The sequence below is a fragment of the Phyllopteryx taeniolatus genome, chromosome 4 (genome assembly GCF_024500385.1).
Source record: "Phyllopteryx taeniolatus isolate TA_2022b chromosome 4, UOR_Ptae_1.2, whole genome shotgun sequence".
Classification (NCBI taxonomy): domain Eukaryota; kingdom Metazoa; phylum Chordata; class Actinopteri; order Syngnathiformes; family Syngnathidae; genus Phyllopteryx; species Phyllopteryx taeniolatus.
Window position 1 is genome coordinate 6,210,040 of NC_084505.1, and position 24,516 is coordinate 6,234,555.

Genomic DNA, 24,516 nt, shown 5'->3' on the forward strand with positions numbered 1-24,516 from the left:
GACCTGATGTTCATTCTACCAAAACTCCAGTGCTCCTCTGTGAAAAGAGGAGAACATTTCTGAAGGACAACTATCTCTGCTGTCATCCACCATACAGATCTGTATGGTAGATTGGATAGAGGAAAGCCACTCCTTAGTAAAAGTTTATCCAAAGACACCTGAAGGATTCTCAGACCATGAGAGACAAAATAAGCTGCTCTGATTTACTTTGGACTTAATGCCAGATCTCATGTTTGGAGGGAGCTAGGCACTGCTCATCACCAGATGAAAACCTGTTCCAGAGTGCTCATACTGGGGTGACGGTTCGTCTTTCAGCAAGGCAATAACCACGGGCACACCGAGATATCAAAGGAGTTGCCTCAGGAAAACTCTGTCCTTGAGTGGAGCAGCCAGAGCCGGAGCCCTGACTTGAATCTAAGTGAACATAACTGGAGAGAGCTGAAAATGGTTGTGCATCGACAGACCACATCCAACCTGACGGAGTTTGAGAGCTGTTGCCAAAAAGAATGGGCCAAATTGCCCAAAGATGGGTGTGCCAAGCTTGTGGCATAATATTCAAAAAGACTTGAAGCTTTCATTGCTGGCAAAGATGTATAAACAAAGTATTGAGCAAAGGATGTGAATACTTTCTCAGTTATTTGTAATCATAATAACAACAACAAAAAATCATTGTCATGGTGTCATAAATGGGTGTTATGTTTAGTTAGTAATTTTGAAGAAAAAAAAAATTCCATTTTGGAATAAGGTCTTAACATAACGTAATGTGGAAAAAGTGAAGCACTATGAATACTGCACTGCATACTGGAAATGCCATTTTGTTCTGGAAAAGCTGGACTTGGGAAAATTTTTGTTCTAATGATTGGTGAGGCCCATCGTTTTGTGAGCGCTCTGATGGTTGCAATTTTTAACCAGTTTTTCTACTACTGACGTTTGAACAAAATAAATGGAAACCTAACCCTGAGTTTGGTGCAAAATGTTCCAATATGCTGCTTTATGAGATAATCATTGTTTTGCTGCCATTAAAAATGTGACCCAAAATATATATATGCCTGTTGCAGTTTGCTTGGCTTAGCTCCAGCACCTCCGCTACCATTGTGTGGATAAGCGTTATAGATGGATGGATGAGTTAAATGGGAGACCAAAAATGTGAATGACAACGTTCAAACAAAGATGATTTGTTTATCTACAGCAGTATTGAAGTTAAAACTTCACTACTCTTTCTTGTACTGAATGCTGCTTGTCCGTTTCCGTCATCCTCCTGAGATCAGCAACATTATAAATAAGCATAGACAATGTTAGCGTGAACAAAGTGGGGTCACATGTGACCCACGAGTCTTGTTCCCCTTTAATCAGTCTTTCCAAATGTGCTTTCCAAGAAGCAGCAGAGGGATCCGTGTCTAAATATTGGAAAAATAAAAGGCCATTGATGCAAACTCATTACGTAAATGCATTCTTCTCTTATGAGCTTTGACCACAGCTCTCCATGACACACGCAAACTCTGGTCAATCGCATGCAATGGAATATTGCTTACGACCTAACGTTATATTCCTAGTGTGTTCCAGAGCACACGAATAAGGCAACTGAACGATGCAACAGGCATCAAAACAAGGGAGAGGAAATAATAAGACTGACTGAGAAATTACATTATTGGGGGAAATGGGGGTGGGACACTGTAATAACTCACCAATGACGCAGAAAGGCTTTCTGGCAAAGCGGAGTCGCCCCTGCCATCCTCTGTAGCGACAGCAGCATCCTGCCGACCAGATGCGGATGATGTACTCTAACCCAAACACCACAATCATGACAAACTCCTGCAGGATGTTCAACAAATGAAAAAGTCTTAGCAGAAGGGACTGATGTGCTTCGTATATTCAGAACTAGTCATAGCCTCTCAGGACAAAGTACAAATGATAACAAACACTCAAGATTCTAGAGTCTAGTACACTCGGAAAAATTATTCAAGCCCTTCTTTCATGCAACATATTTATTGTTTGTTTAATGTTCTAAAACAAATCTAATTAACAACTTATACATGTACTTTTTGTTAAGCTGAAGTAATAGTTTCACTTTGACATTCATGAACTCAAAACAAATGTGTTTGATTTGAAATTGGAATTGGGACCGACCATTGCAACGCTCAGACACTTGTTCCTTGCGCTCTCAACTTGCTTTCTTTATCGACATTCGACAATTTGCGGCGGCGCTGCTGCGGGGAAAGACAGCTGTAATTTCCTTCCCTGGTGAGTACTGATTTTTTAAAATTTGCTTTTTTAAAATAACCTTTCCCAAAAGACTGCGAAGACCGTCAGCGTAGCGTAGTTGGGCAGGCATCATGGGCTAGCTAGCTATGCTAGGTTTAACTGCTAAGATGGCGTACACTAGAATGGAGTTTGAGTAGGACTATTCGTGTTTGTGGTTACTCTAACTAGTGTTTTAACTGCAGAAAGTGTTATGGAAAAAGTGTACATGTACGTACGTAAGCTACGAACGTGAATTATGAACTAATAATTTTTTGGGGGGCAGACGCCACCGCCGCACTGCTGTATGTAATGTTATATACGGATTTCTGTTTGTTGTCGCCCGTGTGTTGCATTTTAATTAATTTGTTTTCTGTGTTTGTATTGTTCAGCCCGTGGTAGCTAAGGATGCAGAAAGGAACATCACCACTACAGTCATTAAGATTTGCACAATCCGAAAAGATGGACATGACGAGCCAGAGGATGTGGGAATTGTGATCGAGGACATTAAAGTCCTCAACAACGCTGGCAGTGTCATCATGGTGTTGATCATGCTGTTTGGGCTCATCGGGGCACTTCATCGAGTCTTTCCAGAAAACCTGAAGTACACTTCTGAGGTTACTAATTATAGTAATTTGAGTTGGACCGATGTGAATCTATTTAGGCCACTTAGTGTACTTATTTTACTTTGGCTGTATTTGATGAAAATGGGTTTGGCTGACTCAATTATATCACGTTACATGGAACTGCTAAATTTGAGCTGGAGTTACACAAATAAAATGGATGGAAAAGCTGCCCAAAATGTATTTGTGTTCATCCAATGAGTTATTTGTTTGCGTGTATCTAAATCATTAGCCCATATTCTTATACCGTGCATACTGATGCAAAATAGTGTCATTTAAATGGACAGAGTGGTAATCTATCTGATCATCACTTTGACAGGACATCCTTTAAAACACACACGCTGCTTCTGCATGTTGCTCAGCATCAAATAGACAACAGTGATGTACAGGACCTTACAGTGCAATGCCTGGAACACTATGCTCTAATATTTATGCTCAAATTGTAGGATATAATTGCCTTGCTCTACACACAATGACTTATTCCTTCAGAAAAAAAATGTCTTCCAGTAAAGGTCCAGTTACACTGAAAACTTTGCTATTGTTTTTAATCTAAATACTACAAGTCAAGGCCTTTAAAGAGAAACCATCATTTAGATTTATTTTTAGTTCAACAGCATCAGCATCATCAGCAAGCACCTCTTACCTCTCGATAGCAATAATGCGCAGGATTTTGTGGCCATTTGTTTACATGTCCGTGGCCACCTATCAGTAGTAAAACTGCGAAGCCAAACCATGTTGAAAATGTGCATGAATTTTTATATATATATATACACACACACACACACACACACGGTATTGGCGATTGTGTTAAGTTAAGGCTTAGGCATTCTAAGCGCAACAATTTTTGCCGTGTGCGCGTCAAGTGACGCAAAGGGGCCGCAATGGTCGGTCATGTGATGCAATACGGGCACGGGAGTATAAAGAGGTCTTTATTTTGAGGGGACAGTAAATTTACGCCTTTTACATAAAAACAGACTACACTGTAGGAAGGTGTCATTTCTTCAGTGGTGTCCGATAAAAAGATGCAATGAAATATTTACAAAAATGCGATGGTGTGCTCACTTTACACGTTCATTTAATATTCAACCACCTTACAGACCCTTTCCAAAAAAAATTAATATCATGGAAAAGTTTATTTATTTTCATTATTCCATTCAAAAAGTTAAACTTTCATAGATTCCACAATTTAAACAATTGTGGAATCTATGAAAGTATTAAACAAGTATTTATTTGTTTATTTTTACATAATTTGGGCTTCCAGCTCATAAAACCCACAAAATAAGGAATTTTAAAATATTGAATGCTGTAAAGAAATCCCCATTTACTTCTCAATTTTTGTAGAAAAAAATAGAAAGAAATAAAGGTCACATTAAATCAATCAAAATGTAGTACTTTCAAAACGCTATGGTAATCCTCAATACTGAGTTGGGAATCCCGTGGCATTGCCTGGGAGTTATGGAAGCCCAGATTTCCTTGATGCTTGCTGTCAGCTCTTCTTTTTTTTGGGTCTGGCGCCCCTCATTTTCCTCTTGATAATACCCCACACATTCTCAATGGGGTTTAGATCCGGCCAGTTGGCTGACCAGTCAAGCACTGTGATGGCATGGGCATCAAACCAGGTTTTAGTGCTTCTGGCGGTATGGGCAAGGGCCAGGTCCTGCTGGAAGATGAAATCTGCATCTTCATCCAGATCCTCAGCGAAAGGAATCATGAAGTCCCCTAAAACATTCTGGTAGACTGTTGCGTTGACCTTGTATTTAAGAAAGCAGAGTTTAGCAACACCTGCACTGGACATTCCACCCCAAATCATGACTAACTGTGGATATTTCACATTGGACCTCAAGCAGCATGGGTTCTGTTCTTCACCCGTCTTCCTCCAAAGCCTTGGACCTTGATTCCCGAATGAAAGGCACACTTTACTTTCATCGGAAAAGAGGACCTTGGACCACTGGCCAACATTCCAGTGCTTCTTCTCCTTGGCCCAGGTGAGACGCTTCCTATGTTGGCTCAGGCTCAGAAGTGGCTTGACCCGAGGAATGCAACTGTTGTACCCCATCTCCTGGATGCAGCTGAATGAGGTGGTTTTTGAAGCTGTGACTCCCGCCTCATTCCACTCTTTCTGGATCTCTGCTAGATTCTTTAATCTTCTCTGTTTGATAATCCGCTGAATCCCACGGTGATCTCTTTTGCTGGTGCATCTTCTCCTGCCACATTTTGTCCTTCCACTAGACTATCCATTGATATCCTTGGACACAGCACTCTGTGAACAGCCAGCCTCCTTAGCTATGAACTTTTGTGGCTTACCCATCCTGTGGAGGGTATCAATGATGGTCTTCTGGCCAGTTGTCAAGTCTGCAGTCTTCCCCATATTGAACCCAACTGAGACAATTGAACCAAACTGAAGCAATTTAATGACACCTGGGGAAACCTGTGCAGGTGCTTTGAGCTTAGTAGATGATTAGTGTGTGACACTCAGTTTAAAACATTTATAGCCTGCAAAATTGGTTCTGTTACCTACCAAAATAAGAAGACAATAGGAGGAGAAAACCTGATGAGCTGGAATGGTAGAGAACACAGAGAGGACCAGGCAGCTGAAGACCAATATGAACCTGAACAGAAAATAAAGACCATCAATACAGGACTGCAAACACATTGCAACATTTTGTCAACTGGATTTGTCCCATTTATTTTTCAGTGATAAGTTTGACAACACTTGCAGCCCAATCTTATGGGTTATTTCAGTGCATCATGAAATATTATACAATTTCCTCCTGTATTAAATTAATTATGCTTGTTTGTGCAACGTGCTTTGCAAGGAACAAGCAGTAAAAGAAAGGCTCTCGTAAAAATAGCGTCATTTGACCATTTACACAAAATCTTCCTCAGGCTGAAAATGCAGCAGTATGGGGGGGTTGTGCACAAGCTTGTGCAAACTGTAGGCTGGTCCCAAGCCTGGATAATTGCAGAGGGTTGCGTCATGAAGGGCATCTGGCTTAAAACTTTGCCAAACAAATGAGTGTTCATCCAAATAATTTTGTACCGGATCGGTCGTGGTCCGGGTTAACAACGTCCGCCAATGGCGCCGTTAACCTACAGGGCGCCGATGGAAATTCAGCTACTGTGGGTCGAACACGTAAAAGAGGTGGAACGCGGGTTCTCAGGCAGAAAGAGAAGAGCAAACCACCAAGCCTAGAACTGAATGTGGGGACTTTGAATGTTGGGCCTATGACAGGAAAATCTCGGAAGTTGGTTGACATGATGATGAGGAAAAAGATTGATATATTGTGTGTCCAGGAGACCAGGTGGAAAGGCAGAAAGGCTAGAAGTTTAGGGGCAGGGTTTAAATTATTTTACCATGGCGTAGATGGGAAGAGAAATGGAGTAGGGATTATTTTAAATGAAGAGTTAGCTCAGAATGTCTTGGTGGTGAAAAGAGTATCAAATAGATAAGGCTGAAACTTGAAATTGAGGGTGTTATGTATAATGTGTTTAGTGGCTATGCCCCACAGGTAGGATGTGACCAAGAGCTGAAGGAGAATTTCTGGAAGATGAAGTAGTTCTGAGCATCCCAGACAGAGAGAGAGAGAGAGTCGTGATTGGTCCGGACTGTAATGGACATGTTGGTGAAGGAAACAGGGGTGATGAAGAAGTGATGGGTAAGTTCGGCATCCAGGAAAGGACCTTGGAGGGACAGATGGTGGTAGATTTTTCAAAAAGGATGGAAATGGCTGTAGTGAACACTTTCTTCCAAAGGAGGCAGGAACATAGGGTGACCTACAAGAGCGGAGGTAAAAGCACGCAGGTGGATTACATCTTGTGCAGACGATGTAATCTGAAGGAGGGGACTGACTAAGGTAGTGGTAGTAAAATGACTCTGGTGGTGGGGAAAAAGATTAAGAAGACAGGCAGAGCAGAGAACCATGTGGTGAAAACAGCAAAAGGAAGCGTCTTGTGCAGCTTTTTGAGAAGAGGTGAGACAGGCTTTCGGTGGACAGGAGGAACTTCCAGAAGACTGGACCATGACAGCCAAGGTGATCAGAGAGACAGGCAGGAAAGTACTTGGTGTATCTTCTTGTACGAAAGGGGCAAAGGAGACTTGGTGGTGGAACCTCAAATTTCAGGAAATCATATGAGGATAAAGGTTTGCTAAGAAGAAGTGGGACACCAAGAGGACTGAGTAGAGGAGAAAAGAATACATGGTGATGCACTGTAGGGTGAAGGTAGCGGTGGAACAGGCCAATCAAGAGGCATATGATGAGACGTATGCCAGCTTGGACACTAAATAAGGAGAAAAGGATCTCTACAGGTTGGCCAGACAGAGTGATAGAGATGGGAGGCATGTGCAGCAGGTTAGGGTGGTTAAAGATAGAGATGGAAATGTTTTGACTCATGGCAGTAGTGTGCTGGATAGATGGAAAAGAATACTTTGAGGAATTGATGAATGAGGAAAATGAGAGAGAAGGAAGAGTAGAAGAGGCAAGTGTGGTGGACCAGGAAGTAGGAAAGAATAATTAGGGGGAAGTTAGAAAGCCACTAAAGAGGATGAAAAATAGAAAGGCAGTTGGTCCTGATGACATACCTGTGGAGGTATGGAAGCTTCTAAGGAGGTGGCTGTGGAGCTTTTGACCAGGTTTTTCAACGGAATTCTAGCTGGTGAGAAAATGCCTGAGGAATGGAGGAAAACTGTGCTTTTGCCCATTTTTAAGAACCATGAAGCTGTGCAGAGCTGTGGGAACTATAGAGGAATTAAGCTGATAAGCCACACAGTGAAGTTATGGGAAAGAGTAGTGGAGGCTAGACTCAGGACAGAAGTGAGTATTTGTGATCAACAGTATGGTTTCATGCCTAGAAAGAGTACCACAGATGCATTATTTGCCTTGAGGGTGTTAATGGTGAGGTACAGAGAGGGTCAGAAGGAGCTACATCAGGTCTTTGTAGATCTCGAGAAAGCCAAATGACAGAGTAACCAGAGAGGAACTGTGGTACTGCATGTGGAAGTCTGGAGTGGCAGAGAAGTATGTTAGAATAGTACAGGACACGTATGAGGGCAGCAGAACAGTGGTGAGGTGTGCTGTAGGTGTGACAGGAGTTTAAGGTGGAGGTGGGACTGCATCAGGGATCAGCCCTGAGCCCCTTCCTTTTTGCAGTGGTGATGGATAGGCTGACAGATGAAGTTAGGCTGGAATCCCCGTGGACCATGAGGTACGCAGATGAAATTGTGATCTGCAGTGAGAGCAGGGAGCAGGTGGAAGAACAGTTAGAATGGTGGAAGAATGCTCTGGAAGGGAGAGGAATGAAGATTAGCCGAAGTAAAACAGGATATGCAGTATGTGCATAAATGAGAGGGGTAGAGGGGGAAGAGTGAGGCTACAGGGAGAAGAGGTAGCGAGGATGGAGGACTTTAAATACTTGGGGTCAACAATCCAGAGCAATGGTGGGTGTGGTAAGGACGTGAAGAAACAGGTCCAAGCAGGTTGGAACAGGTGGAGGTAGGTGTCAGGTGGGTTATGTGACAGAAGAGTCTCTGCAAGGATGAAAGACAAAGTTTATAAGACAGAGGTGAGGCCTGCCATGATGTACGGAGTAGAGACAGTGGCACTGAGGAGACAACAGGAAGCAGAGCTGGAGGTGGCGGAAATGAAGATGTTGAGGTTCTCTCTCGGAGTGACCAGGTTGCATACGTACGCTCATCAGAGGGATGGCCAAGCTTAGATTTTTTGGAGACAAAGTTAGAGAGAGTGCACATCATTGATTTGTCTTCTGCTAATCATTGATCACTTTGTGGGCCTACACACTGTTGTCTGCAATAGTTGTGTACTGAAACAGTAACGGCAAAAATTCTGAAAGATTTTATATCCACTGTCATTAAAGTTGGTCTGTGTTTTATCCACAGGTTGTACATATACAGTAGCTTTTCAGCCAAACACAATCTATTGCTTCATCAGGTCAAGTCATTACTGGTTATGTAATTTGTTTCCAAGTCTCCACAGCTGTATTGAAGTAGAGTCTGGGGACTCATTACTGTCAGCCCCTTGGTGCAACACGTTATCACAGAGTTGAAAGGAAGTCTTTCAATCTTGACAATCTTGGTAAATCAGGATCATACAGAGCATTTCAATTGTGGCTGTGTGAAAATGGTGGGCGTACGGAGTGGGTTACTGGCCCATAGCCCGCAATACGAATACAGAATAGGACAGTGCTGTTCTGACCTCAGTCAGACTTTGGTCGACATCCACAAAAAAGGTCGCTATTTTTCCACAGCCACAATGTGTTATCCCTTTTGACTCCAACATACATAGCTAGAAAAGCCGTTGGTTCTAAGTGAATTACAAGTAAAAAAAAAAAAAAATATGTATCTAAAGTTTTCTAGTGTCGCTGTTGACATTTTCAAACATTTGAATAATGTGAATTTGACTGAAGGACATTATTTAGTGACAAGTATTGTACAGCTGTCAGCTGAACAGCAAGCTCGTTGTCATGAGCACACCTACGCCTCTTGGACTTGCACAAGGTTGTCAGAGCGAAAAATAATAGTGACAATCAACCCCCTCCAACCATATCCGTAATCATGTTTTCATGCAGAATATATTTACTTTAAAGACGGCTGCTGAAAAGCACAGTGACTGCATCATTAAGAACTCAATGAAATTCAGTAATTAGTCCCATAAAGTTGTGTTCTGTGTGGGCCTTGGTCCCTGGGTGTTGTGATGCCTCACTGTCACTGGAGTCTGCATTTGCTCCACACTGCCCGTACTACTAATCGCTCTGAACTTTCAAATGAGCAGGTATGTATGAACCTAGTTTACAGGCAACAATATGCCGACAGACACACACAAAAAAAAACACAATCACCACACAGAGTGTCCTTCCACTGACCTGCACTTACAAAGCCATTGTTTTCAAATGTAACTCCTCCACACATGCATCACATCACACATCAAATGTCACCTCAAATGTCATAATAAAACTACTTTATGATCTCCTTTGATGTCAGTGGAATGTGTGACCTACAGAGTTGGGTTAAGAACATCTCTCCTATTTCCTCCTGACAGCCCAAGTTCGAAGTCAGTGCAACCTCGCGTTGCGCTGAGGGTAATGAAGCAGGTAAGGAAATGACTTTGATACATCAGAGCTCAGTGCTAGACTGATGAGGCATCATGATGACCACATTTAACACTGTTTCTCCTATTTTAATCCAAATCGGGAAGCTGTAACTCACAGGGTATGGGAGATGCTGTCCATGGTCCTGAATTCAATCTGCACCATTCTGGATTCCTGTTCCAATATAAATTGAGCATTGATTTCAACTACAAATATTTACCTCACCCAAGCGGGAATTCACAATGACGAGAAGTATTATTTTAATCATCATGTTCTCTTTGCTGTTTGAGTGACCATTCCGCCTTTCCCAGAATGCAAATTAGTCCGTTCTGTGTAATCTTACTTCATTCTCTTTAACATAAAAGCAGAAAGAAAAATATACACCCCAGAATTTAAACAAAATGGTATTGTCCCCAAATCTTTCATTATCCTCCATATACTGTACCACAGTTAGGCTTTGTGTTTATGTACAGTATGTTGTGTTTTATGTGTTTTATGTTGCACCAGAATTACTGGCAGGACACAGGTCGCTACCTGTCTTTTATGTTTTATAATTTAATAATAATTACCATTAAATGCCATCTAGTGTCTCATTCTTGTGAGAGCGCATGCTTGTGATTGCAGAAACTACAGCTCACTTTTGTTGGCTGATGCTTGCCTGGAAACTAGTACGTACTAGTCTGAGTTCTGGGTGTGTTCTAAAAGGCATGCTCATTTACTTGTCAGCGTTTATATTTCTATAATTGTCAGGTTATTGATTATTTTTTTTTTGTCTGTAAATCTATTTATGTATTGTTTAACTTTGTCATATGAGTTGTATTTACTTTTGTTTATGCCTCAGCTTTCATGTATTTATCAGTAAATTTGTTTGTCGTCAAGTCTGTCAGTATTGTTAAAAATATCCCCAGCATCTGGAGGACACTTGGATTTCAGTTGTTGTTGTTCATCCAAGAATGGCAATTTTATGCCCTGCTTTTGTTAAGCATTTCTTGTTTTATTCCTGTTCATAGACCGGTTCTTGGCTCTGTATTATTCCATTAATCTTCACGTTGCACACTTCTGGTTCCTGCTGACGACCACAGGACTCAGATGGTCGCGTCAACAAAAAAACTTGATGATGCGATTCGAGCTGAATTTCTGCATGGTTAGGGATCAGCAGACTGAACCACAGATCACTGAGCAAATTTTTATGTCGGTTCCCAGTGCTCTGTGTGAGGCACTGATTGTTGTCTTAATGTTGACGTTAGTGAAAAATTCAAATGAGCTTTTCTTATGAAGTCCTAACAATAATTAATAACATTGATGTTGGAGAAAGATCAACAACGTTGCTGCATAGACATCTATTATATGTTGTGTTGTAATATGTTACCTCGTGCTTCCAAACTGGGAACAACTGTCTATTTCCAATGGCAATGACATTACAGTGATTTTGTGTTATTTAACTATGCTTTTTCAACAAAGATGAATGCTGTTATGATTAGAACAGTAAGTGACATCTATATTTAGTTTCAGTTCTATCTTTTGTCATCCAACTCTCTGAGTGTCATTCGGTTCCTCAGCAGACAGCTGTGAGAAAAATAAATAAAACTTAAAAAAACAAGTACCTTCGCACTCGTACCAAACACAGAAATGTACTCAACTATTGGGATTAATTAGTTAATTAATCAGAAAGTAAGGTAATTACAATGCACAATCCACTTGACACTATAAAATCAAAAAGAACTTAATATTTGAAGGGATGAATACACAAATTAAAAATAGAAACAGGAACAGGGAAAACATGAAAAACCCTCGCAGGAAGGCCTTGGCCGAGAGTCAAACCCAGAACATCTTGACTGTGAGCCAGACATCTTAGTGTACAACCCCAATTCCAATGAAGTTGGGACCTTGTGTTAAACATAAATAAAAACAGAATACAATGATTTGAAAATCATGTTCAACCTATATTTAATTGAATACACTACAAAGACGATATTTATGAAGTGTAAAATACGACAACGGAGACCCCGGACTGTTGAACAGCTGAAGCTCTACATCAAGCAAGAATTCCACCTACAAAGCTTAATCAATTAGTGTGCTCAGTTCCCAAAAGATCTTGTCTTTGTAGTGTATTCAATTAAATATAGGTTGAGCATGATTTGCAAAGCATTGTATTCTGTTTCCATTCATGTTTACACAATGTCCCAACTTCATTGGAATTGGGGTTGTATATGGGTCACATTTGATAAGTCTACAAAAAGGGTGGCTTTCTTGTCACTGCATTATTCACCGGGAAAAACGTACAAAAGTGTAGGACATTGACACAAAATATGTTTTGCTGTAATGGAAGTGTGTTGTTTTATAAACATAAAGCCATGAGCCATTTTTTTAAAATATACTGTAGCTTGAAGAGCGTGGTCACTGACATTAGTTTGGCATGTCCCTGAGGTAAGGAGTCATACTTCAGTGAAATATTTCGCCTTTTCTCCCGTTTTAATACAATAGAAAATAAAGAGTTATCGGTATGAAGTACAATGCTTTAAAAACAATTATTAATTTAAAAAAAAGTTTACAAAAAATAGCTGTCCCTTGATTTCATGTCACAGGTGTTACTCTGTAAAAAAAAAACAACTCCTGCATCCCTACACATATCTTTTTTAGGGGGGGGGGGCCAAGAGGTCATTGGAGGTGTGTCCACTTTGAAAAGTACATGGTAAATCAGTACCTAATCATCATTTATTGACAATGTTAAGAATTAACGAATAATTTAATGTGAGGACTTAAAATGTATCACTGGTGTTACAGCATTTATACTATGGGGAAATGAAATTTAATCAAAATAATTGATACAACTGTATGAATAGCTTATATTTATAAATTAAGAAGTGTGGTTTTGCCTGCAACGTCCACCATCTTGAATAATCCATCTTCTCAGTAGATTTGTCAGTGGTGTAACTGTCACTGGTGTTGCTTTTCCTGTTAGTAACACCATTCAATTTAATGTAAAAAGAAAATATTATGATATATCATTTATGTTGATTTATAATGCTAAGTAGCTACAGTAACTGTTATGAGACTATGTTTTATTGAATTAAAAAAAAACAGATAAGAGTACAGACAGAGCCTGTGGAAGGGTAAGGGGAGGGGTATGCTTCCTGGGTATGCCAACAATCTACCCTACTGACCCGTTATTACAAGCATAAAATACCATGTGCTAGAGAAGGGTTACAAAAAATCTCCTCCCTCCATGGCGAGAGAGTGTCCTTTATTCAAACACATCTACAAGTATGTCAGCGTTTGCCGCAATCATTTAGCAGAGAGGCTGTGAAAGCCAAGTTAAGATCCTTTTGATTGCAAAGAAAAGAAATACTCATGTTTAATGTCTTAAGCGCTCTCATTTTCTCAGTGTGTAAAACAGCTCTGCAAATAAAAAATCCATCACCAGGTAATGGAAATAAAATTAGAGGAACTGAACAATTTGAGTCAGACTCTAAACTGCAAAACCTCCCACAGTTAAAAAAGCGCAACTCAACATGTTAGTCTTTTTATATATTAATGGCTTCGTAGAGAATAAAGTAATAATGTTTGCACACTAGAAAGACCAAATATTTTTGTGGAGCGCTACACTTAGTAGTATTGTTTTTTTTCTGTTGTTGCACAACTTCAAATGAATCTCAATCAAGAGAGGTTTCTGCCGATAGAGACAGGTGTGATCATTATAAAAAGGTCCTCACATAAGACTGGCCATTCATCCTCACTGCTTTAATTTGAGGGTTCTTCACACACAGTTCCCATTATCTGCGTTAAGGGAGTGGATAGTGTCCGCAGCAGTCACTGTTGGGATTGATCTGTGTCATTTGCTAGCCTATTGATTCTTTTCTCCATTTGAAAATGCCCATGGTGACTTTCTCGTTCAGTCTCATTTACTTGGCCATAATGTCCTCAGTTTAGCGGTGACCCACTTTTCAGAGAATCTTTCCATTGATTCACCCCATTTGTCAGCTTTCTCTGGTCAGCGGTGGTTCAATACCAATGTACTATTTGGGCTCCTCTATATCTTTAATATACCCCCAAGGAAACACATATTTAACAAGATTTCCCCAAAACAACAGTGGAATGGCCACTTCAACCTGTGTATACTATACCAAGAATGTTAAAAATTGGATGCTGCTGTTCCAGAAAAATGTAGATTTTGTGTCGGAAAAAATGAGCTATTTGGTGAACGCTTCAAGATTTCATCATTTTTTTTAAAGGGATGGGCCGTATTAATTTTTTTTTTCAAAAGGTAAATAATGAAGCTCAGTCATTAAAATTTTGACATAAAATATAAACTCATAATGTAATTTTAAAAATACTTTAAAAAAAATATTCAAAATATCAGCATTGGTTGCCATGGTAACAGGAATTTTGTAACAGAATTACGTGATTTCACTAGTAACGCTATTTCTCATGAGCTACTGGATGGATTTGGATGAAACTTGGTATGCACCTACTTATAAAGTGCATGTGTGCAACTATGAAATTTGTTGCTCCAAAATTTATTTTACTTGATGCTATTGATGCCTGAAGTTGCAAGTTCCCCCCAAAATGGGTTTTCTGTAACATTGACAACAATATCTTGGGAAATCGTCATTACAAATGGTTGAAAAATCTTCCTTGTAGTAAGGAAAGTATCATGCAAAAACTCTTGCGGTTTTAAGGACTAACTGACTAAATACGAGACTACGCTATCAACTACAACCACAACCCCAATTCCAATGAAGTTGGGACGTTGTGTTAAACATAAATAAAAACAGAATACAATGATTTTCACATCATGTTCAACCTATATTTAAGTGAATACTCTACAAAGACAAGATATTTAATGTTCAAACGGACCAACTTTATTGTTTTTAGGAAATAATCATTAATTTAGGATTTTATGGCTGCAACACGTTCCAAAAAAGCTGGGACATGTGGCAAAAACGACTGAGAAAGTTGAGGCCTGCTAATCCAACACCTGTTTGGAACATCCCACAGGTGAGCAGGCTAATGGGAACAGGTGGGTGCCATGATTGGGTATAAAAGGAGCTTCCATAAATTGCTCAGTCATTCACAAGCAAATCTGTGAAGGCACCATTAATGCTGAAAGGTACATACAGGTTTTGGAGAAACATATGCTGCCATCCAAGCAAAGTCTTTTTCATGGACGCCCCTGCTTATTTCAGCAAAACAATGCCAAACCACATTCTGCACGTGTTACAACAGCGTGGCTTTGTAGTAAAAGAGTGCGGGTACTAGACTGGCCTGCTTGCAGTCCAGACCTGTCTCCCATTGAAAATGTGTGGCACATTATGAAGCGTAAAATACGACAACAGAGACCCCGGGCTGTTGAACAGCTGAAGCCGTACATCAAGCAAGAATGGGAAAGAATTCCATTTACAAAGCTTAATTAGTGTCCCCGGTTCACAAACGTTGATTGAATGTTGTTTAAAGAAAAAGTGATGTAACACAGTGGTAAACATGACCCTGTCCCAGCTTTTTTGGAACGTGTTGCAGCCATAAAAATTCTAAGTTAATGATTATTTGCTAAAAACAATAAAGTTTATCAGTTTGAATATTAAATATCTTGTCTTCAATTAAATATAGGTTGAACATGATTTGCAAATCATTGTATTCTGTTTTTATTTATGTTTAACACAACGTCCCAACTTCACTGGAATTTGGGTTGTACATGCAAAGCAAACTACATCAGCATAACATTCTCTTGTTATTTTCCCCTCCTTGCATGATGACTTCAAGCAGTGAGCCATTTATAAGTGTTGGGTGACTTCATGAAGAACAGTGAGGAGGACTGCTCCCCGGCTTCTTGTCTCTGTGACTTTGTACATAAAACATTCAGTCAGCTTGTATAATACATGAAACTTATGTAGACCTTTTCAGGATCTTTAAAGGTGCATAACACAAAACAGATAACAATAAACAAAAATCAATGAGAAGGAGGATGACTGTGACGTATAGGAGCCGGTGTCCATAACACGGTCAACCAAAGAGACGAATCGCTGAGGCTCCTGCCGCAAAATGGCTAATGGTGCCAGGTAGGGAAATAATCAAGCACCAATTTGGAGAGCAGCAAGATATATCCTGATCAACCTGATAGAGTGAAGAAATGATTGATTAGTTCAGAATAGACCTGACCAGATGATGTTCTATAGTCATAAACCACTGGAGCAACCACTGCCATGACAGCACTTTATATTTAGTGGATGAATCAGCATGTGGTCAAAAAAATAAAAAAATAGGACTACAGTTCTTTGAGCATAATATCAACTCCAAAAGTCAGCAAAGATAAAATCAAAAGTTTCCTCATAAGTGCTCAGATGTAAGAACAGAATGATCTTCAAACATACATGTACCCTCTGTACCTCCAGTCTCAAAGACTTTTACGAAATCAAAAAAAAAACCCAGGAGGCCAGGCCACCCGGCAAATGGATATGAAAAAGAGAAGTGGAACCAAGTGTCATACTGCAAAATGCATTTACTCTGATCTGCTCAGACAAACCCCAGCGAGCTTAGAATAGCACTGCCAGAAAGTGATAGTAGGAGGGTAAAATTGTATGTGATCTGACTTGTAATCTGGAAAATAACCTTTAAATGTGACATGGGTTGTGTACAAAATTATACAAATAATGCATGTATGCAAAACGTTTGTTTAAAATGAGATATGTTAATGTGTACATATTTAATTGTGTGCACAGGTATGTAGATATTTTAAATTGATTGATCCTGTAGACTTTTAGAATTTACATAATTAATGCCACCAGACTTCAGTTCACTTCTTCTCTAACTAATAAACTAAATAAGATATAACTTAAGATATCAACTCACAGGTTCTTATACGTGTTTAGACACTATAAAAGCCTCCCACCGCAACACTCATCAGTAGCATTGCCTTGGTCTTTTACCACATCCTGTCCTGTCCTGTCCTGTCCCAATCTACAAATAACTGTTCTAATGTTACTTGTGTTAAAATATTGAGACTGTCTCACTGTTGTTCTGCTGTGGTTCACACCCTATTACCCTTGTCCGTTCTGTCCCTCTATCTGTCCCCTAAAACTATTTTCTGTCCGGCTGCATTTTCAATAAACATCAGAATATTTTTTTTTTAATAATAATAAGCAGAGGGAGTATTTCAAACTCCCCTGTTGCACAGTAAAACTGTTGCAGCATAAAAGGCATATAGCCCTACCATTCTGAATGGCCATACAGGTGAAGAGGACAGGTTAAAAAAATATATATATTAAAAAAAAATTCAGAATACCTTTCTTGCTGACAGCTGAAGTCTCCTTTTTTCGTTTCTGTAGTTCACCAGTCCTGCACAGCTGCAATTTTAGTGCAACATCTGCCTTTCTCAGGGTCACTCTTCCAGTTTTAATTGATTTCGTCCTTGACTGTCTCAAATCCCTTTGTCTGCAGATCTGTTGAGGCTAACAAGGAAAGCAGACATGGCTATCTAGGATTCCCTCCCAGACAAGGATGCTGAAAGAGAATGACCATCTCTTTGCTGCGGTTTATTTTCAGCTCCACAGGCAGAGTCAATACCTTTGGCATTGAGCATTTGAATGAAACGTAACTTCTGCATGTACTGCAGAAATTGGCTATAATCTTATTCCAGACTTTAGCCAGTCATTGATGTAAATAAATGTCACCCAAGTACAATTAGGGTTATATTTACAATCGTCACATCTTGAAACACTATTGGGCCACTACAAATGGGAAATGCCATATTTTGTGAAAACCCATGCACTTCAATATCATCTCCATTTTATATTTTTTGCTCATTGTCATCATGATTATTTTTTGTAACTATTATGATGGTACTGTATATAGAGGCACAATAATTCATCAAAAAGCACTAACAAAGGACCACAGTAAGTCATTAATAGTTAATTTTCCATAATTATCAATCAACACTTTTTGTTCAAAACACACGCACAAAATGCTTGCAAACAGTGAAAGTGTTGGTTTTTTTTCATCATGTGGACAGCCAAGCAAGCAATTCCTAAAATATGAGCATTGAATTTTTAAAGAACATCTGTTTGCATATGAGACATGGGCAAGCTGTTTCCAAACAGCATGCTGGTGTATACCACCACTCTTTCTTGTTGAAGTTGTTGCCATGACATCTAAACAGGTATAGTACACTATTTCTGAAGGCAAACAAACACTATTCAAAACAGAAAAACTCTTTGCAACTGCTTGCTGCTGGAACCAGAAAAAGTAAAACCTTATCTATGTGGACTGGAGATAAATTCACAGTATCCAAGGTTTGGAATAACCACTTTAACTTTCTCATTAATATAACTGTGGTTGACTGACAAACAAAAATTTGCAGTAACTGTGATAAGCTATGATTGTTGTGGAAGCAAAAATGTAAACAAGTGGGCCCCCGAGCTCCATTTGTTTGAACTGGACTGTAAATTGTGATTTGTCCACAGTTGTAACTAGGCTTGACAATTTACAGTACAAAAGTGAACAGATATTGTTATCCCAGTAATTGATAATCAAATGTTTTGGAATTGGTGTATTGTTTGGGGTATATTTGTCAATTTAGGTCGAGCAGCTCGGAGTAGTACTGGTTAGCCCATCTGCCTCACAGTCGATAGGTCCTGGTTTTGAATTTGAATGGCCCTATGCTTGAGTGGTTCTCTTTGGGCATTCTGGCCTCTGCTCATATCCCAAAAGCATGCATGTTAGGTGAATTAAATGTGAATCATTGTTTGTATGTCCTGCATTTGGCTAGCGAACAGTCCATGGTGTACCCTGCCTCTTGTCAACTGGGATAGGATATAGAAAATGCATGGATGGACAACTCAAGGGGCCCTTTTTCTGAAAAATGCTGCTCTATTGTGTATGTGAATGTGGAGGCACAGCAGATCCAGCCCTCCAGTAGGTCTCCCGGGTGCTTCAGACTGTATGAATTAACTACGCGTGTGGAGTGTGGTAAACTCATGAAATTAAGGTCATAGCATTGGAAAAAAACTATCTGCTTACAATTTCCATTCATAACATTTTTTTGAATCGACATGAAGGGGACTGATCAGGCTGCCTTTTTTTTGTTGGCTCATTGAGTGGCAGGGTGAGAGTCATACAGTATGTTCCTGCCTTTATATTTCAATTGCCAAGTGATATAAAATTGGTACTGAGTGTGCCATTCAAGTGAAGGGTTTAGAAAAAAGCTTTTACAATATGGAAAAGGTTCATTTCGCAGCAAACAAGCAAGGGCCAATGGAAAATTCCTTGGCCTCTAGTTTTCACAAAAAAAAACATGTCTATACTTCATTTGAGAAAATGGCTCAAATGCTACAATACATTTCAGTAAGCGTTCACTTTGTGGTTGAGTTGGTTAGCAAATAAATCTTCCAAAATGTGAGCTGGAAATAATCACCTGCAGCTATGAGCTGGTTTAAAATTTAGCCTCTAAAGCTCTAATTCAGTAGTGTCCAAACTATGGCCTAGTGGCTATTTGCAGAACCTCATCCATTTGTTTGTGTCATGTAGCATATACTGACAATAAAATGTCACCTAGCCCACAACGCTATTTAAAAAACAACTACTATAAGTTGATTTTGTATAGAGCTTAGATATGCAAAGATGCAAAAAATATATTTACATCTAAAATAGTAACAACATACCTCTTCATAATGATCAATAAACATAATTCTATATCAGAAGCAAAAATACTCTGTGTCAAGGTCCACTTTGTGAGCATATCACATCAGAGGTCCTCCTTTAGAAATGGTCAGTTGAGTACAGATTGCTTTTGTTTTGGTTCTGAATGTGGAGGTGTGATTTGGCTGCTGTGCAGTGCAGGCCCGGCCGGATCTATTCTAGTGGGATACAGGACAGCAGGCTGCCCCAAATCCTGAACAATCCTCAACGATTTGTCTTGTTACCTGCGATGTAGCAGTTTTTCCGCCTAACAATAATATATAAACAATATAAATGTTGTCCAAAAAGTCACTACATATACTGTATCTTCTTTTTTCTATTTCGTTTCAAGTATCATTCCGACAGAGAGGAAGCAACATTTGATAGCTGAAGCTTTGCAGTTTTTGTAAGCATATCATTCTCATGCCCATGGCTCGCCAATTTACATTGGAGCAGCTTTGCAAAATTGCCACCTGGCAATAGCATTTTCGTGTCCTCGACTGCACTTCAGTGCCGAATTTACTTTACTTTTTACTTTTACTTTACTTTAATAATAATAATAATACCATGTATATAAAAATACTGAGTTCTATAGCGTTTCAATGTTTTCAACTCTGATGGTATATAAGTAACAGGCCTTCCGCTTCGTGGAATACTGTGGTCATGGACAAAATAATTTCTTCCCGGGTGGAAATTTTGCAACACTGCGCCAATGTAAATTGCGAACCATGGGCAAGGGAAAAAAAACAAAATCAAAATATGTAAAGCCAACAAAAATAAACAACTGAGATAAATGGTTGTGTGCAGCCCTTGTTCTGTCTTTTCTTCATCTTCTTTTAAAATGTGTACGAGAATAAAATATATCTTTACTCTTTTTATGAAGGTTTTTGACCTAATTGATGCTGTTTTCTCTGGCCCTCTGTTTATTTGTGGGGCCAAATACAAGTAGTACTCTGGCCCCAACTCAAACGCTGTGGTCTTGTGGAAGTGTAACGTGACGGCAAGGGTGGCACTCGAGTTTTGCCTTACAAGAGAACAGGGAACTTAAATGCATTTTTGGGAGATGTGGAGTTATGTTACAAAATGAACTGAACTTCAGTGCTATTCTTGGCTGAGTTCGCTTGTCCTGGTAATTTTGTAGCAGTGTATTTTTGTTAATTTTCTTTTGTTAATAACGTGTTTTTCAAAAAATCCTACAAAATTTGTCATAATTCCAAGACAACAGCAAGTGGTGTCTGCACTGTATTGTACATACTGAGTTTGCTTTTATAGTATTTGTGATTCAATTTGGGTAATTATACTGTTTACATTTTCCCAACCGACATTTCTGCAGTGTTTTGTTAATTTCAGAATACAAGACTAAGGAAGCCACTGCCACAGTTTTTGACTCTTCTGTCCGACAAACACATTCTCTCCAGCCTGTGACTTATGTGGACTTGTGGTATGTGACATTCCCCGCTGCACACCGCTGCTAATTGGGATTAGCATATTGCACACCAAAACAATACTGCGGTGTTAAGAGTCCGCCAGGTCCGGTGGCCTTTATTCACCAAAGGCTCAGTAATCCCTCTGTCTCTGAGAGCAAAGCTGATTAAATCTGACGGAATAGAGCCCATTATGACCATCCACATACTGTGGCGCTCACTGCAAATCCTACCATGGTACAGATACTTGAGCTGAGCATCTGAGCCAGGGCCGGTGGGATGTTTGGTCTAGTCGATTAACACTACTTGTTGATTCTTTAACCGCTGTGTTCAAGCAAGAGAACATCAGAGCCCGACTGCAGAGCACTAGAGTGGAAACACACACGTCCACACTCTAAAACATAAACAGATAAAATGATGTTTTTATTCCATGCCTGCTTCCATATAAATCAGTGACACAAAAATAAAAAGGGAAGTCAAACATCAAATCCATCACCAAGCATCAACAATGGTAACAATCTTTTACCACAATATAGTTGTCAAAGCAAATAATTTTACAACACCCATCCTCAAGATCACTTTATAGTTTGTGTTTTACTGTCCGTTCATTGCATGCTTTGAGTGTCTTCAATCCAAGGTTGTAAAATCGGATTTACATTTGGAAAATGGGATCTACAGAAAATATTTTCAAGAGGCTGGGATGGGAAACAGAACTAGAACAGAACTATTTTTTCTACTGTACACGCTGTGGCTTGAAAGGGTTGTTATAGCTTTGCTTGTGCAAATACAGAGAGAAAAACATATTATCCTAACTGTATCTAGCATCACAATCGCACAAGATTCAAACGCAGTCAAAGTATCAAAACAATATGGTTCCTTGGGGATATTTGAGCAATTACTACTGTTGGTGCAAACACATCATTTCCCCCCAAAATTTTTCTGCATCTCTTTTTGGAATAGTTGGTTATTACAGTGGATTTGTACGTCTAGATTGAGAATCAGCAACGGTATCATTGTAGCCTACAATGTAGACTATGTAAGACTCCTGGTCGGGACTCAAAAGTCAGTCCCATACGGACCTAAAAGGACCCACACCACAGCCAAAAAAAGTAAGGTTGTGACAGAGACTTGCGTTAAAGAGACTTGCGTTAAAGACAGAGAAACAAAACATCAAGGTTTTGAACAAACATAACCTCTAAAACAGTTCAGTTGTTTAGAACTGTTAAATTAAAATATGTAAAATTGTTTGAGACTTTGTCAAGATGCCAAACAGAAATGTTGAAACTCAAACTTTTTTATTTTTCTGAAAACTTTATTTGAAAACATTCAACAACATTTCTCTTTTTATTTACTCGCTCGTATTTTGAAATGCAGCCCTGCTTTTATTTAGTAAATGAGAGAACATTAGACAGTTATGCTTGTATGTTTGATAAGACAGGCAGAATTTGTAAGATGTGTACAATTACTTAAAACCCATGAAGGATCAGACGAAACACAATTGTGTTTTAAGACGTGTAAAAGCTCTGCTGAAAAGAAAAAGAAAATAGTGGTTGTACATATCAGATGATTTCTTAATATTAATTGACAATTGGCAAGTGACCCAAGAATTGACCCCAAATTAAACTAGCCCAGTATCTTGCAAAGAGAACTAGCATTACCGAATTTCCCAAGACAGTGAGTGACTACTCATTTTGCCGCATCTTAATTATTTTCCAGGTGTGTCATCCACTAGAACAAGCGAACGCTTCTCCTCAAATGGATGCCTTCAGGAAAACAATTACAGGATGTATTGTCATCCAAAGCTCCGCCCCCTTCCCCTGTGTGTGTGAGAATGTGTTTGATTGCAGGTTTGGTCACAGGTGTGTTGGAGCCAGCCAGCAGCTGCATCTAATCTAATCGATTACCAGATTGTCAACACTCATCATTGAGTTTGTGGCATCCACCCACCTAGAAGATCGATCCATCCCTCCATTTTCCGAGGCACTTATCCTCACTAGGGTGCTGGAGCCCATCCCAGCTATCTTTGGGCGAGAGGCGGGGTACACCCTGAACTGGTCGCGAGTCAATCGCAGGGCACATACAAACAAACAACCGTTCGCACTCACATCCACACCTATGGGCAATTTAGAGTCTTCAGTCAACCTACCATGCATGTTGTTTGGAATGTGGGAGGAAACCGGAGTACCTGGAGAAAACCCACGCAGGCACGGGGAGAACATGCAAACTCCACACAGGCAAGACCGGATTTGAACCCGGGTCCTCAGAACTGTGAGGCAGATGTGCTACCCAGTCGATCACCGTTCCACCCACCTGGAAGATTTCAATTTAAATTCCTGCCAACTAATTCTGTCTTATCTGCATTGTTATGCCTAAGCCTGCCTCCTTAACTTATTCCATCCCCACCTTGTTTGGGTCTAATTTCTTGCCGTTCTGGACCCTTCGCGCGGATCTCTATGAAACTTCTCAATCAGGGGCCTTTCCCACCAGCCATAGCTATCACCAAGAAGCAACAAATTATTCTGCACTATAACCTGCTCTTGGTCACTCAAATCTGCACCTGGGTCCTCCTCACATTCGGAGCTGTAACAGTGGTTCCACCAGGTAGCTGGACCATTACTGAAGTCACATTTTCACAAAGTTTGGTTCAATACACGTAAAAAAAAAAGATTGCGTTTTTATCGTGGATATGTATCTGATCATAGATCAGCAGAGAAGATACAGTACGTTAGCTCAAAGAAGAAAACAAGAAACACAAAAGGTGTGTTCTGTTTTCCTCCCAATGTGTAGCATCCCCAAGTAGCACATAAAGCTTGTCTTTGTTAAAATAAAAACGGAACTTTATCTTTAGGCCAATCAAACTATGAGAACTGGTTTGAAAATAAATGAAATAAACGCTCACTCAAGTGGACCTACTTTTCTGCTTCAGTCACGCTTGTTCAGGTAGGTCCATTAATCAAAATTTGACAATGAGGAAACAAGCAGGGAACAGTTAGTTCACGCTTGAACTGTGATGAAGTGCTGCTATAAACCAAGAACCAAAGGACACAAAAATAGCAACTATTAATGTGTGGTACATTCGTCTAGATCACAAGTGGAAATAAAGACTTGAGATTTCCTGCAGCCACTGTTGCCAGAGCACTCCTGCAGAAACATCCTCATGCCCATTTTCAACCAGTCGACACACATTAGCTGAAACTAAGCAATACTACAGTGAGCTTTACATGGCAGTTAGGTAGGGGTTAATTCGTTAAATCCTAGAAAGCAATGTGATTTACTTATAATATGCCCACTACAATCATCTATCACTCATACTGTATGCACATCACGAGTCAAGGTGGGATATTGAAAAATACCACATCCTCCATATTCATGCACAACATATTATGGATTCCTCAGCATGAAACTTACTGTACCGGTAATATTTTACCGTCATGACCATGCTGAGTGCAATTCTTAAAGCA

General features: G+C 39.7%; 1 protein-coding gene across 3 annotated transcripts in view; it reads right to left on the minus strand.

Moving 5' to 3' along the window:
- The window catches only part of LOC133477432 (potassium voltage-gated channel subfamily KQT member 5-like), a 125,577-nt gene that overhangs the window by 42,697 nt on the left and 58,364 nt on the right, over window positions 1–24,516 (minus strand). For all 3 annotated transcript variants that reach the window (XM_061772192.1, XM_061772191.1, XM_061772193.1), the window contains exons 2-3: window positions 5,380–5,470; window positions 1,686–1,812 (exon numbers count right to left, since the gene is read on the minus strand). In XM_061772192.1, coding sequence (XP_061628176.1) covers window positions 1,686–1,812; window positions 5,380–5,470 — 218 coding nt within the window. The remainder of the gene's footprint in view (window positions 1–1,685; window positions 1,813–5,379; window positions 5,471–24,516) is intronic.